This window comes from Entelurus aequoreus, linkage group LG08 (genome assembly GCF_033978785.1).
Source record: "Entelurus aequoreus isolate RoL-2023_Sb linkage group LG08, RoL_Eaeq_v1.1, whole genome shotgun sequence".
NCBI classification, from domain to species: Eukaryota; Metazoa; Chordata; class Actinopteri; order Syngnathiformes; family Syngnathidae; genus Entelurus; species Entelurus aequoreus.
The window spans coordinates 56,388,224-56,405,196 of NC_084738.1; the positions used below are offsets into that span (position 1 = coordinate 56,388,224).

Here is a 16,973-nt window from a genome sequence, read left to right on the forward strand (position 1 = left end):
TTTAATGCTGCTTTAAAACGTTAATCCTTTAATGCTGGCTACACTAAGAGAATAAGGGAAGCATTAGGATCGTCATACCCTCGGAGAGTACGGTACGACAGTCGTGGATTTGGGAATGCACTAAGCTCTCGAAATGTACTCAGTCTGAAAGCCAAGTATACGGTGTGCACAGCAGGGGAGCACGGGGTTGGTTGTCACACTCGTTATATCTCGCTGCCTCTCAAACTGCGGCAAAATGTGAACGTGCGGTAATGGGGTCGGCGCTCACCTACTTTTAGTCTTCTCCAGACCAAGACAGCTGAACTTGAAGTGAAAGGACTTTCATGTCTATATTCGTCTCCTCTGTATTTGTTTTGCCCAATGAATTTATAACAAAACGATTGTTATCCTCAAAAAAGTGTGACGGCAAAGCTTTAATTTTTAGATCGTTATCAGCTAGCTACCTAGCTAGTTTGACGCGGTTGTTAGCCTTAATGCTAGCTAGAAGTTCCATTCTGGGGTAGGTGGTCATATATTCATACATATCACAAGGCCTAAATATGTTCTCTGTTCATTTTGTGTTAAGATGTTTTGATTTGGAGCTAAATTAGGGCCAAGTTTTGCACTTGAAAAAAATTAACTCGGTGTCATGATCCGTGGCCCGGATCATGTTTTGGTATTTTCTGTTAGTTTAGTTTTGGACTCTCTCAGTTCCTGTTTTGTGTACCCTTGAGTTTGTTTTAGTTGCCATGGTTGCTTATTATTTTCAACTGCCTCTGATTGGTGTTCGGGACGCTCACCTGTTCTCCGAGCACTAATCAGAGGCATTATTTAAGCCTGCCTTTGCCGGTCAGTCGGCCTGGCTTCTTTGTTTGCTACACGCAACCTGCTACGTGAGTATTCCTTGTCTTCTAGTTTATGCTAAGTGGTAGCCTTAGCTTCCAGTGCGATCGGCACGTTGTTGCTTCGGCTTGGTACTTCCTTGAGTTTCGAAGAATAAATCATGTTCCTACCTGCACATCCTGTCCGGAGCGGTCCGTTTGCATCCCGGGGGAATGAACCTCGCAGCAAGCTGCGACCCCCCGCACGTAACACTCAGAAACTGAAAAATGAAGTTTTAATTTTGTGTCTGAATGATTTCATAACAAAACATTCGTTATCCTTAAAAAAATGTGACGGCAAAGCTCTATTTTAGATTATTACCAGCTTGCCAGCTAGCTAGCTAGTTCGACGCGGTTGTTAGCCTTGATGCTAGCAAGAAATTCCGTTCCAGGTCTGGTCGTCATCAGTGTTTGTAATAATTTTAAGTGTGTCCAATTAGGTTCATTAGGTCTTCTAAGAATTATCTCATTTTCATTCTTATAGCCAGACTTGTGTGTGGATTTTCGTACCTGACAGTTTCTGCTAGAACTGTATTTTGGTGCCATTACAACTTTTTCAATATTTTGGTACTAGTACCAAAATGTATTTCGATACTTTTTAGATACTTTTCAAAATAAAGGGGACCAAGTTCAAGATTCATTTATTCAGATATTTAAACATTTGCCAAATAAAGAGAAGACATTTATATATATATATACTGTATGTATATATATATATATATATATATATATATATATATATATATATATATATATATATATATATATATATATATATATATATATATATATATATATATATATATATTTCTGAAAAGGAATAGCCAAAAGCTAAAGCTTATTACACCTTTAAAGGCCTACTGAAATGAATTGTTTTTATTTAAACAGGGATAGCAGATCTATTCTATGTGTCATACTTGATCATTTTGCGATATTGCCATATTTTTGCTGAAAGGATTTAGTATAGAACAACGACGATAAAGATCGCAACTTTTGGTATCTGATAAAAAAAGGCTTGCACCTACCGGAAGTAGCGTGACGTAGTCAATTGAACATATACGCAAAGTTCCCTATTGTTTACAATGATGGCCGCATGAAGTGAGAGAGATTCGGACCAAGAAAGCGACGATTTCCCCATTAATTTGAGCGAGGATGAAAGATTTGTGGATGAGTAAAGTGCAAGTGAAGGACTAGTGGGGAGTGGAAGCTATTCAGATAGGGAAGATGCTGTGAGAGCCGGGGGTGACCTGATATTCAGCTGGAAATGACTACAACAGTAAATAAACACAAGACATATATATACTCTATTAGCCACAACACAACCAGGCTTATATTTAATATGCCACAAATTAATCCCACATAAAAACACCTAGGTGTTTGTTATGCTAGCTCCTAGCTACTAGCTACTAGCTCGAGCTAGTTATAGCTCAAGCGGGTAATATGGATGGGATCCCGTATATATAACCCGCCAATACAATTCAAACACCTGCACAACACACACACTCACTCAGCCCAAAGAACCGTTCACCTAACCCAAGGTTCATAAAGCTTATATATTTAACCAAAGTTACGTACATGACACGCACGTACGGGCAAGCAATCAAATGTTTGGAAGCGCGCGGGTGGGACCTGATATTCAGCTGGGAATGACTACAACAGTAAATAAACACAAGACGTATATATAGTCTATTAGCCACAACACAACCAGGCTTATATTTAATATGCCACAAATTAATCCCGCATAACAAACACCTAGGTGTTTGTTATGCTAGCTCCTAGCTCCTAGCTACTAGCTACTAGCTCGAGCTAGTTATAGCAAGCGATCAAATGTTTGAAAGCGTACTCACGGTATCGCGTCTGCGTCTGTTAACGAAGTCAAAGTCCTCCTGGTAAGAGTCTCTGTTGTCCAAGTTCTTCGATCTTGACTGCATCTTTCGGGAATGTAAACAATGAAACACCGACTGTGTTGTGTTGCTGACTTCCCTCGCAAAATACTCCGCTTCGCACCGACTTTCTTCTTTGCTTGCTCAGCTTCTTTCTCCATAATGCAATGAACAAATTGCAACAGATTCACCAACACAGATGTCCAGAATACCGTGGAATAATGAGATGAAAACAGCTATTTCGTATTGGCTTCAATGGGGAAGCCATACCTGTGTTCTACTGGCTACGTCACGCGCATACGTCATCCTCAAAGGCGTTTTGAACCGGAAGTTCCCCGGGAAATTTAAAATTGCACTTTTTAAGTTAACCCGGCCGTATTGGCATGTGTTGCAATGTTAAGATTTCATCATTGATATATAAACTATCAGACTGCGTGGTCGGTAGTAGTGGGTTTCAGTAGGCCTTTAAAATACCTATGTCTTATGCCATAAGACATTATATCTATTTTTAAGAACACTAATACAAAACCTCACAATAATGATTGAAAGCTAAAAACGTTATGACAGACCGCCTTAAAAAAAGGAATGGAATTTGACTTTTTTTTTTACTGAATGAGACACCCGGAATGTACATGAAAATAAAGAATGTGGGATTTACAGTATTAACTATGAAGGATAAAACACTGAATATTGACAACATATTTTACAATCAACCGAAACACAACCAAAATGCAACAAACATAGTGAAATATGAACGCGAAGGGTAAAAAAAACAAAAAAACACCTACAATCTGAAGAAAAGTAACTAATTAGATGACCATAGTAACTAATTAGATGACCATAGTAACTAGTATATCATGCAGATTCCAAGCATTGAAAGACTTAGTATAGTTGAACACTTGCGGTCATTAGAAAACATCACTGCACATCATAATGGCAGCTACACTTTCCATCTTAAACATCTAAAACAATTATTTGGGAATGTCCGGCGGGCCAGATTGAAAAGTTTAATGGACCGCATGTGGCCCCTGGGCCTTAATTTGCCCAGGTCTGGTTTAAGGGGTTATCCGGCTTAGTATAGACCAGGGGTATCCAAACTTTTTCCACTGAGGCCATCGACCCGGCCATTTTGATATTTTTTATTTTAAAAACCAATACAATATATGTATAAAAAATATACATTTAGGCCTCCACTTATGGGGACCCCATAAGGTTTAGGTTAAAAAAAATATATTAAAAATGTGTCATTATTTAGTAGTATTATTATTATTATTCAAAGTTTAAATATCTAGATCAACATGAGGTATATCTGTCAATATAAAGTTTTTTGTTTAAAGATTTAAGTTGTATGCCCTTTTTGTCAAAGAAAACTTTGTTTCTTTATGGAAAAAACACAAAAAATGCAATATTTTCCCCCAATAACATTTTAAAGTGGAACATTTATGATTATATAATAATTGGAGCTCATAACATAACTCATAACAACATTGATTTGAATGTATTATTATTTTTTGAGCAATGACACTTAAAAAATAAAAAAAAGTCCCACTAAAATTATTGGGGATCCAAAAGGGTCCTGCTCAGTAAAGTGTTAAAATATAAATCGTAATTTTTTTTTAAACTGTTAACACAATAGTCTCGAGATCAACTTCAGATCCATCCGTCAATTATAACTTGTATTGTTGTTTATTATGTTCCTTGTTTGTTCATTTTAGGCCCTTCTTTAAAAAAAAAAAAAAAAACATAGTTTTTTATATGGCAAACACAAAATATGCAACATTTTCCCCAAAAAATATCTCAAAGTGGAATATTTAATGTGACATAATTGGAGCCTTGAATAGGTCAATAATTCGCAATAACATTGTTTTTGATTCATTATTATGTTTTTAAGAAAGAAACAGCCTGCATGACAGCTTAGTGTTGTTAGAGTCAACATAGCAACATTTTATTGTCACCTGTTTACTCTTTTATACCACTTTTTATGTTTTTTATTTATTTTTATCGTATTTTTAGAATGTGCCGTGGGGCCGTTAAAAAATTACCCGCGGGCCGCAAATGGCCCCCGGGCCGCACTTTGGACACCCCTGGTATAGACAGTTAAAACCCCGGCTGAGTCATACCAAAGACTATAAAAATGGGACCCATTACCTCCCTGCTTGGCACTCAGAATCAAGGGTTGGAATTGGGGGTTGAATCACCAAAAATGATTCCCGGGCGCGGCCACCGCTGCTGCCCACTGCTCCCCTCCCCTCTCAGGAGGTGATCAAGGGTGATGGGTCAAACGCAGAGAATAATTTCGCCATAACTAGTGTGTGTGTGACAATCATTGGTACTTTAACTTTAACTTTAATAGCCTGAGTCTCCCGCCTCAACAATCAGGGACGCCTTCTCCTCCACGGCGATGTCGCAAACGAGCACAGTGAGACAAAGTGGATTTCCTCCGAGCCGGCGGCTGATTAGCACCTGCAGGCGGGTCTTTGTTCTTAGACGATACCAAGTAACCTTTTGTCTCGGCGCGAAAAAAGAGGCGGGGCGCTCGCTTGTTAAGAAATGTCACCCACACGTTCGATCCGCAGCGCTAATTGCACGCGTCGTCACAGGGTAGTCAAGTACTTAGAGCGCAGGGCGCCTGACGGCGCGAGTGGGCGTGGCTTAGTGTTGGCCCTCTTCCCTCACTTGAGGCCGAAAAAGAAAGAGATGATACAGTGTTATCTGCTCACACATGGTGGATAGTCCCACTCCTCGAGGCTTCGGTCACACGCAGGGTTCTCACAGGAATGAAAAATACAAGCCGACCAGCTCTTCACTGTTAAAGTTAAAGTACCAATGATTGTCACACACACAGTAGGTAAATTATTCTCTGCATTTGACCCATCACCCTTGATCCCCCCTGGGAGGTGAGGGGAGCAGTGAGCAGCAGCGGTGGCCACGCCCAGAAATCATTTTTGGTGATTTAACCCCCAATTCCAACCCTTGATGCTGAGTGCCAAGCAGGGAGGTAATGGCTCCCATTTTTATAGTCTTTGGTATGACTCGGCCGGGGTTTGAACTCACAACCTACCCATCTCAGGACGGACACTCTAACCCAGGGGTGTCCAAAGTGCGGCCCGGGGGCCATTTGCAGCCCGCAGCTAATTGTTTACCGCCACACATTCTCCAAAAATTGCAAAATTGATAGTATTGCAAAAATTTAAAAAAACATTTAAAAAAGTGAAATGAGGGGAAATCTAATGAGAAAAAGTTTCAATGTTGACACAAAGCTGCCATGCAGGCTGTTTTTTTTCTTTTGTCTTGCTTTATTTTTCTTTTTTTTGCAATTGCTCAAAAAAAAAAAAAAGACAAAAAATCTATGTTATAATGAATTATTGACCTATTCAAGGCTCCAATTACTTCAAAAATGTCACTTTAAAACGTTTTATGTGGAAAAAATATTGCATATATTGTGTGGTTGCCATATAAGAACATCAAAGATTTCTTTGACAAAAGAGCATAAAAACAAACAAAATAATAGTTAAAACGTAAAATCGACAGATATATCTGAAGTTGATCTAGTAACTTAAGTGTTGAAAGTTTAAAAAAAACTAATAAAAATGTATCACTTTATGAGTGGGGGACCTTTTGGATAAATAAATGATAAATAAATTGGATCCCAAACATATTTAGTGGGATTTTATTAATATTTTCACTGATTTCTCAAAAATATTAAATAATTAAAATCAATGGTGTCCTGCATTATTGATCTTTTAGAGCTCTAAGTACTAAATACTGCATATTTCCAGTTTTGCTATAAAAAACAAAGTTGTCTTTGACAGAAAATCAACCTGAAGTTGATATAGAGATTTACTGTAAGCGTTAAATTAAAAAAAATAATAATAATTTGACTTATTTTTAACATTTTAATGACTGAGACCCTTTATGGTCCCCGGGAGCCCTAAAGGTTAAAAAAAAAATCCATATATTTTGTTATGGTTTGAAAATGAAAAAATATCAAAATGGCCCCCGCATGCTTACATTTTTCCGTGTGCGGCCCTCAGTGGAAAAAGTTTGGACACCCCTGCTCTAACCATTAACTGAGTAGGTAAGCGTGCGCGCGAGTGTGCACGTGCACTAATCGACGCGCGGCAAAGTCGGAAGGACGCAGGAGCGGAGGGTGTGCCTAATGAAGTGTCCAGTGACGTTCAGGTGTGTTAATGATCCTGGGAGACGCACACGGCGTGGTGTGCGTGTGCGGTCCGACTGCCTGACTGATGGCGCTCCCATCGATCGTCGGAGTGTCGGGGGGCCTCCAGGCGGGCTCGGGCCCCCGGCCAAGAGCAGCTGGGCCCGGCTAATCTGTCAGCTTGACGAGCGCCATCGACCCGGCCAGCTCGCACACAAACATGTCCTCCTCGGCGCCGCCGTCCATCAGTCTTGTTGCTTTAATCTGCTTGTGAGGAGCGCTGATTCATTCATGATCAGCCGGCAAAACATCATTTATTCCCCACTAATGAGCTTTCATCAGTGGACGTCGCGCAAAATATCCTGACGGTTTTTTCGTGACGTTTCGAGTGCTCGTTAAATGACATCCGCAGGTTTGGCGTCCCAAGCTAATGCAGTAGCGTCGAGTGTGGCTAGCAATTCATTAAATATCATAAAAGATCAAGCAAAAAGCCTGGGGTAGTTTCAACAAATTAGTGTCTTGCTTTCTGAAAATTGTCATGCTTATTTATGAGATCAAGGACGCACGTTAGATTAGTTTTCTAGCATTTCTTCATTTAAAGCAGAACACTGCTTCCAAGTATTAGCACGTATCAGCTCGCTAGCAAAACTATAAAAGTACAAAACCCAAAACTAGAGATGTCCGATAATGGCTTTTTTGCCGATATCCGATATTGTCCAACTCTTAATTACCGATACCGATATATACAGTCGTGGAATTAACACATTATTATGCCTAATTTTGTTGTGATGCCCCGCTGGATGCATCAAACAATGTAACAAGGTTTTCCAAAATAAATCAACTCTAGTTATGGAAAAAAAATGCCAACATGGCACTGCCATATTTATTATTGAAGTCACAAAGTGCATTTTTTTTTTTTAACATGCCTCAAAACAGCAGCTTGGAATTTGGGACATGCTCTCCCTGAGAGAGCATGGGGAGGTTGAGGTAAGCGGGGTTGAGGTGGGGGTAGCGGGGGCTGTATATTGTAGCGTCCCGGAAGAGTTAGTGCTGCAAGGGGTTCTGTGTATTTGTTCTGTTGTGTTTATGTTGTGTTACGGTGCGGATGTTCTCCCGAAATGTGTTTGTCATTCTTGTTTGGTGTGGGTTCACAGTGTGGCGCATATTTGTAACAGTGTTAAAGTTGTTTATACGGCCACCCGCAGTGTGACCTGTATGGCTGTTGACCAAGTATGCCTTGCATTCACTTGTGTGTGTGAAAAGCCATAGATATTATGTGACTGGGCCGGCAGGCAAAGGAAGTGCATTTAAGGTTTATTGGCGCTCTGTACTTCTCCCTACGTCCGTGTACACAGCGGCGTTTTAAAAAGTCATACATTTTACTTTTTGAAACCGATACCGATCATTTTAAAACAGATTCCGATAATTTCCGATATTACATTTTAAAGTATTTATCGGCTGATAATATCGGCAGTCCAATAGTATCGGACATCTCTACCCAAAACCAGTGAAGTTGGCACCTTGTGTAAATGGTAAATAAAAACAGCTTACATTCAATTGAATAGACTGCAAAGACAAGATATATACTTCTTCTTTTTTTTTTGCAAATAATAATTAACTTAGAATATAATGGCAGCAACACATTGCAAAAAAGTTGGCACTGGGGCATGTTCACCACTGTGTTACATGGCCTTTCCTTTTAACAACACTCAGTAAACGTTTGGGAACTGACGAGACCAATTTTTGAAGCTTTTCAGGTGGAATTCTTTCCCATTCTTGCTTGATGTACAGCTTAAGTTGTTCAACAGTCCAGGGTCTCCGTTGTGGTGTTTTAGGCTTCACACATTTTCAATGGGAGACAGGTCTGGACGGCAGGCCAGTCTAGTACCCGCACTCTTTTACTAAGAAGCCACGCTGTTGTAACACGTGGCTTGCCATTGTCTTGCTGAAATAAGCAGGGGCGTCCATGATAACGTTGCTTGGATGGCAACATACACTATATTGCCAAAAGTATTTGGCCACCTGCCTTGACTCACATATGAACTTGAAGCGCCATCCCATTCCTAACCCACAGGGTTCAATATGATATCGGTCCACCTTTTGCAGCTATTACAGCTTCAACTCTTCTGGGAAGGCTGTCCACAAGGTTGCGGAGTGTGTTTATAGGAATTTTCGACCATTCTTCTAAAAGCGCATTGGTGGATCGAGAAAGCCTGGCTCTCAGTCTCAGTTCTAATTCATTCCAAAGGTGTTCTATCGGGTTGGGCTCTGTGCAGGCTAGTCAAGTTCATCCACACCAGACTCTGTCATTCATGTCTTTATGGGCCTTTCTTTGTGCACTGGTGCACAGTCATGTTGGAAGAGCAAGGGCCCCGCTCCAAACTGTTCTCACAAGGTTGGGAGCATGGAATTGTCCAAAATGTTTTGGTATCCCGGAGCATTCAAAGTGCCTTTCACTGGAACTAAGGGGCCAAGCCCAACTCCAGAAAAACAACCCCACACCATAATTCCTCCTCCATCAAATTTCACACTCGGCACAATGCCGTCCGAAATGTAGCGTTCTCCTGGCAACCTCCAAACCCAGACTGGTCCATCAGATTGCCAGATGGGAAAGCGTGAGTCATCACTCCAGTGAAGGCGTCTCCACTGCTCTAGAGTCCTGTGGTGATGTGCTTTACACCAGTGGTCCCCAACCACCGGGCCGCGGCCCAATACCGGTCTGTGGATCGATTGGTACCGGGCCTCACAAGAAATAAATTAAAAAAATAATAATAATAATAATAATTTTTTTAATTAATTTTTTATTTTTATTAAATCAACATAAAAAACACAAGATACACTTACAATTAGTGCACAAACCCAAAAAACCTCCCTCCACCATTCAAACTCATTCGCACAAAAGGGTTGTTTCTTTCTGTTATTAATATTTCTGGTTCCTACATTATATATCAATATATATCAATACAGTCTGCATGGATACAGTCCGTAAGCACACATGATTGTATTTTTTCATGACAAAAAAAAATACCATACCCATACCCCCACCCCTCCGGTCCTTGGGACAAATTTTCAAGCGTTGACCAGTTAGCAGTTACAAAAAGGTTGGGGACCACTGCTTTACACCACTGCATCCGACGCTTTGCATTGGACTTGGTGATGTATGGCTTAGATGCAGCTGCTCGGCCATGGAAACCCATCCCATGAAGCTCTCTGCGTACTGTACGTGGGCTAATTGGAAGGTCACATGAAGTTTGGCGCTCTTTTGCAACTGACTGTGTAGAAAGTCGGCGACCTCTTTGCACTATGCACTTCAGCATCCTCTGAACCCTCTCTGTCTGTTTACGTGGCCTACCACTTGGTGGCTGAGTTGCTGTTGTTCCCAAACTCTTCCATTTTCTTATAATAAAGCCGACAGTTGACTTTGGAATATTTAGGAGCGAGGAAATTTCACGACTGGATTTGTTGCACAGGTGGCATCCTATGATGCTGGAAATCACTAAAAGCGGCCCATTCTTTCACAAATGTTTGTAGAAACAGTCTCCATGCCTAAGTGCTTGATTTTATACACCTGTGGCCGGGCCAAGTGATTAGGACACCTGATTGTCATCATTTGGATGGGTGGTCAAATACTTTTGGCAATATAGTGTATGTTGCTCCAAAACCTGTATGTACCTTTCAGCATTAATGGTGCCTTCACAGATGTGTAAGTTAGCCATGCCTTGGGCACTAATACACCCCCATACCATCACAGATGCTGGCTTTTCAACTTTGTGCCAAGAACAATCCGGATGGTTTTTTTCTTTGAAATGTGGACTCGTCAGAACACTTTTCCACTTTTAAACTAGTGAAATTAATCATTTTACTTGATAAGACATCCTAAATTAAGAGTTGCATATCTAAACATTTGCAGGACTTTTAAGATAGAAATAAGTATTTTATTCTGAAAACAACTTGAACTTCTTAAGTTAAGTATCCTCGGGATGTCGCACAATCTTTAAACAAGATTTTTTATGTGGGGAAAACCGAAATATTTTATTTGAATAGTTATTTTCTCTTTTGTAACGTTTTCAAAATACAATTATTCATGCTATAATCCAGATTATGGTGTAAAGTCAGTAACTGCAAATAAGTAAATAGCTCCTAAAACTAGAGGAATTTCTAGAAATAAAATGTAAAACCTTGGCAAGTGGCAAATATTTTGCAGTAGAGAAATACATGAACTTCTTTCCCAGTTGCAAACAAAACTTATTTTGGTTTTCAGGTTAAACACTCTAAACAAATTACAAAATATGACAGAACATATTTAAACACTCAATAATAAAATGGCTTTTAAGAAGTGTTCCCATCTCCCTTTCTAAAGGGCTCCCAGGTCCTCCCAGGTTCTTTAACGGCTTGTCTAGTCAAGGCAAGTAGACTCCAACTGAAGATTAACGATGTATTCCACAAATGGAGCAAGGACAAACAGTAGCAACACCAGCGCTGGAGAGATGACCGTGTCCTACAGAGTCTGCCGCTGTCTCTTTAAATCTCAGGTGTCAAACTCAAGGACCTGGGGCTAAAACTGGCCCGGCACATGGTTTAAAAAGGCCCGCCACATTTTATTCAACCTGCTGCATCATTTTACGTGGTTTGCTACATCATTTTATGTGGTCCGCCACATAAAAAAAAATGTGGGCCTGTCGCTTCATTTATGTGGTCGCCGCATCATTTTATTCGGCCTGTCGCATCATTTTAAGCGGCCTGAAGCCTCATTTTAGTTGTTCTGAAGCCTCAATTTATGTAGACCGCCACATCATTTTATGTAGACCGCAACATCATTTTATGAAGCCCGCCACTTCATTTTATGTAGACCGCCAAATAATAATTTTTGGCCTGCCGCATCATTTTATGTGGTTTGCCCACATCATTTTATTTGGCCTGCTGCATCATTTTATGTGGTTTACAACATAATTTTATGTGGTCGCCGCGTCATTTAATGTAGTCCGCGGCGTCATTTTATTCGGTCTACCACATAATTTTATGTGGTTCGCTGCATTATTTTATTCGGCACGTCGCATCATTTTATTCAGCCCACCATATCATTTATTCGGCACGTCACATCATTTTATGTGGCCCGACACATTTTTTGTGGTCTGCCGCCTGTTTTTATGTGGCTCGCCACATAATTTTATGTAGACCGCCAAATCATTTTTCTTTGGCCTGTCACGTCATTTTATTCGGCCTGCTGCATCATTTCATGTGGTTCGCCACATCATTTTATGTGGTTCGCTGCATCATTTTATTCATCCTGTAGCATCATTTTATTCAGCCCATCACATCATTTATTTGGCAAGTCACATCATTTTATGGGGCCCGCCGCATTTCATTTGGCCTGCCGCTTCATTTTATGTAGGTCGCTGCATCATTTTATGCAGGCCGCCACATCCTCTTATGTTGACTGCCAAATAATTTTTTTTAGCGTGCCGCTCATTTTACGTGGTTTGCCACATCATTTAATTCGGCCTGCTGCATCATTTTACTTGGTTTGCCACATCATTTTATGTGGTTCGCTGCATCATTTTACTCGGCCTGCCGCGGCATTTTATAGGCCTGCCGCATCATTTATGTGGCCCAAAGCCACATCATTTATTAGGCAAGTCACATCAGTTCAAGTGGCCTACCGCATTTCATTTGTCCTGCCACTTCATTTTATGTAGGCCGCAGCATCATTTTACGGGGTTTGCCACATCATTTTATGTGGTCGCCGAATCATTTTACTGGTTTTGCCACATCATTTTACGTGGTCGGCATATAATTTTATGTGGTCGCCACATCATTTTAATCGGCCTGCCGCTTCATTTTATGTGGCCCAAAGCCTCATTTTAGTTGGCCTTGAAGCCTCATTTTATGTAACCCGCAACGTCATTTTATGTATTTTTTTTGGCGTGCCACATCTTTTCATGTGGTTTGCCACATTTCATTCGGCCTGCTGCATCATTTTACATGGTTTGTCACCTCAATTTATGTGGTCGCCGCGTCATTTTATTCGGCTTGCCACTTCATTTAATGTGTTCCGCTGCATCATTTTATTCGGTCTGCTGCGTCATCGCTGCATCATTTTGTTCGGCTCGTCGGATCATTTTATTCAGCCCGTCATATCATTTTAGCCGGCACGTCACATCATTTTATGTGGGCCACCGCATTGCATTTGGCCTGCCGATTTATTTTTTGTGGTCCGCCGCACAATTTTCGGTGGTCCGCCCCCTGATTTTATGTGGCTCGCCACATCATTTTATGTAGACCGCCAAATAATTCTAGTTGGCCTGCCGCATCATTTTACGTGGTTGCCACATCATTTTATGTGGTTCGCTGTATAATTTTATTCATCCCGTAGCATCATTTTATTCAGCCCATCACATCATTTATTTGGCAAGTCACATCATTTTATGTGGGTTGTGGTATTTTATATGATATGCCGCATAATTTGAGTTGGCCTGCTATGTCTTTTATGTGGCCTTCAACAAAAGGTTGGAAATAATAAAGCACGTTCTGACATTCTAATTATTTCAGTTTTGACAGAGAAATGAACCACATCCAATGTCACATGTTGTTCACTTTAATATTATCTGATCCTGTAACAAGCAAGGCAAGTTAATAATCCATCTGGTTTTAAAAAGTATAGTCATCAAAAATATTTTCCTATGCAAATTGTGTAACAACAAGGCTATTATACATTTCTATTCATATATATTCACTATTACAAGGTCAGCCATAATTGCGGTGTGGCCACCTGATTTAGATTGTTCCTCTGTTCACATGCTTTTGTCCTCCTTTCTGCCCCTCCCTGGCAGACTTGTTAACTAAGCATATAGTGGTTAGAGTGTCCACCCTGAGATCGGTAGGTTGTGAGTTCAAACCCCGGCCGAGTCATACCAAAGACTATAAAAATGGGACCCATTACCTTCCTGCCTGAACTGCCTACAAAGTAAACAAAAACAGAATGCTGGACAACAGCAAAGACTTACTGTGGAGCAAAGACGGCGTCCACAAAGTACATCCCCACAAAGAAGGATAAAAACCCCTGAAATATTCTTGATTGCTAAAACAAAGTAGATGCGGGAAATATCACTCAAAGGAAGACATGAAACTGCTACAGGAAAATACCAAAAAAAGAGAAAGAGACACCAAAATAGGAGCGCAAGACAAGAACTAAAACACTACACACAGGAAAACATCAAAAAACTCAAAATAAGTCACGGCGTGATGTGACAGGTGGTGACAGTACACCTACTTTGAGAGAAGAGCTATATTGATGCATGCTTGGTTATGCTTTAAAGTCATACCCAGCAATTGCGACAACAACTTTTTACTGTCAACTCATTTTTTAATGATTTGTGCTGGTGGTGTGCCTGCGGATTTTTTCAACGCAAAAAATGTGCCTTGGCTCAAAAAAGGTTGAAAAACACTGGCCTAGTGGTTAGAGTGTCCGCCTTGAGATCGGTTGGTTGTGAGTTCAAACCCCGGCCGAGTCATACCAAAGACTATAAAAATGGGACCCATTACCTCCCTGCTTGGCACTCAGCATCAAGGGTTGGAATTGGGGGTTAAATCACCAAAAATTATTCCCGGGCGCGGCCACCGCTGCTGCCCACTGCTCCCCTCACCTTCCAGGGGGTTGAACAAGTCAAATGCAGAGGACAAATTTCACCACACCTAGTGTGTCTGTGACGATCATTGGTACTTTAACTTTTAATATACTCTTGCTTTGTCTTGATCCCGGCACCTCTCCTCACCATCGAAACCAATCAAGCTCTGTGTGTGTGTGTGTGTGTGTGTGTGTGTGTGTGTGTGTGTGTGTGTGTGTGTGTGTGTGTGTGTGTGTGTGTGTGTGTGTGTGTGTGTGTGTGTGTGTGTGTGTGTGTGTGTGTGTGTGTGTGTGTGTGTGTGTGTGTGTGTGTCTGTGTGTGTGTGTGTGTGTGTGTGTGTGTAATTGCAAAGACAGAAGTGTACTCACTGTGTTTGTCCTGGTCCAGAACTAAGTGAACAGGCAGTGAGACTCCCTGTGCTTTAAGGTGGAAAAATATCCGTAAACTCTTCCGTCATCCCCCATAAACCAGGAAGTAGCTCGCCAGCTAACAATTTGACATTTCAATTATTTTCTCCATTTTCGCCCTCATGTCGTCATGCAGATCGGCGTTGGGCGACGGACCAGAGATCTTCTTGAGTCCCGCCGTGACCTACGGACCGCCGGGGCTGGATCTGTCCTGCCCCGTGGCCGTGACCATGGCGCACTCGGCCGAGGGCGGCGCCGAGAACTGGATCACCCATCTGAAGCGGCAGACGGCGGACGACAAATGGGAGGTGAGTCGCGGCGTCTACTGCCGCCGACGTCCATGCTGAAACCATACTTGCCAACCTCGAGACCTCCGAATTCGGGAGATGGGATCAGGTGGTGGTGTTGGGGCATGGTTGCCGGGGCGGGGTTGCCGGGGCGGGGTTGTGGTGCAGGCAGCATACCCCTTCCCCTTCGAGCTGTCCTGGATGAAATGAATTTTTTATTTTTTTTTCCAATCATTTTGGAACTTGCAAGCATATTTAGGATAGGATAGGATAGGTCTTTATTGTCATTGCAACAAGTACAACGAAACTATGTTTTCAGCATAAACCCGTTCAAGATTAGACAAACAAACAGTGTACAGCAGGGGTGGGCAATTAATTTTTACCGGGGGCCGCATGAGCAACCCGAGCACTGCTGGAGGGCCACACCGACAATATTTCAATTAAATTTTGCTTAAATTATTTTTGATATACCGTAAGCTAGATAATAATAATAATAATATTTTCATTTAACCTAACTTATCTTTATACAAAAGCAGATGGCTTTTGATGGTTTTATTTTTAACACTTTCTTACACAACACTTCCTGATGTATATTACAATACAAACATTTCAATTTCTGTCACTTTATCCTGCATCCTCTTTGTTGTGAACGTAGCACGCCTGTAAGGTGATTGGAGAAGAAGGAGGAAGCGTTGCTGTTGCGGAAATGAGGAGTGAGGATAGACGTGCGTGTGGAAAGAACGAGATAAGTTGAGCTGTGTTAGTATAGCTTGCTCAATAAAAGTTTAAAAAGAGCATCAGACTTGGTGTGCACTTCTTCTGGACGCTACAATTGATGTCAGAAGTGGGATGAAATGCATCCCAGTTCGCCTTGCCATCAAACCTGGGAGTCTTCATTGAGGGCGGAATTCCCCCATGGCAAGCAACATGCGCTGCACCTGTAGAAACTGCCTCTCTCTCTCTCTCTCTCTTTGCGGCGAGCTCCTCACGTGGCACGTACCTCCCGATGACGTAGCCGGCTGAGCACACAAACAGCGCAGTATGCGCAAAGTTTTACTTCTGCCCCCAATTGTAGCGTCCAAAAGAAGTGCACACCAAGTCTGACGCTCTTTTTAAACTTTTATTGAGCAAGCTATACTAACACAGCTCAACTTATCTCGTTCCTTCCACACGCACGTTTATCCTCACTCCTCATTTATGCAACTCAAGAAGACCACAAATTAAGCACACGGCTTTACCTTTACTTGGCAGTCCATGTCTTGTTGAAAACACGCCATTCGTCATCAACTTTTCTTTTTTTAGCGTCTCGGGGATAACCGGGCATCACTTGTCGCTATGCGCCTTCACTCACAGCACGCCCATAAATAACACTTTTCAGAATAAAAGCAGCACAGTTGTATTGCACGCACGACATAGATGTTTTTTTTAATTTATTTTGTAATTTGTGATTGCCGCTGCGCGCACGAGCATACGTCAACACGGAAGTAATACAAATAACGCTTTTCAAAACAAAAGCAGCACCATTGTATTGCACACTCGAAATAGATACTTTTTTACATTTATTTTGTAATTTATGGTTGGCCTCACGCGGGCCGGACAGGGATGTACAAAGGGCCGGATGCGGCCCGGGGGCCGCAGAATGCCCAGGTCTGGTGTACAGGGTTACAGAACAGGAACACTGATGGGTCGCCACGAGGCGCCCCGTTAAAGGTGGGAAAAAGGTAAAACGCTGGGGAAGAAGATGAGTTTTTA

At 41.5% G+C, this 16,973-nt stretch overlaps 1 protein-coding gene across 1 annotated transcript in view; it reads left to right on the forward strand.

Annotated features, from left to right (window-relative positions):
* The window catches only part of LOC133656407 (netrin receptor UNC5D-like), a 190,173-nt gene that overhangs the window by 138,907 nt on the left and 34,293 nt on the right, over positions 1-16,973 (forward strand). Inside the window, exon 12 of the mRNA XM_062057491.1 lies at positions 15,071-15,242. Within this exon, the coding sequence (XP_061913475.1) occupies positions 15,071-15,242 (172 nt within the window). The remainder of the gene's footprint in view (positions 1-15,070; positions 15,243-16,973) is intronic.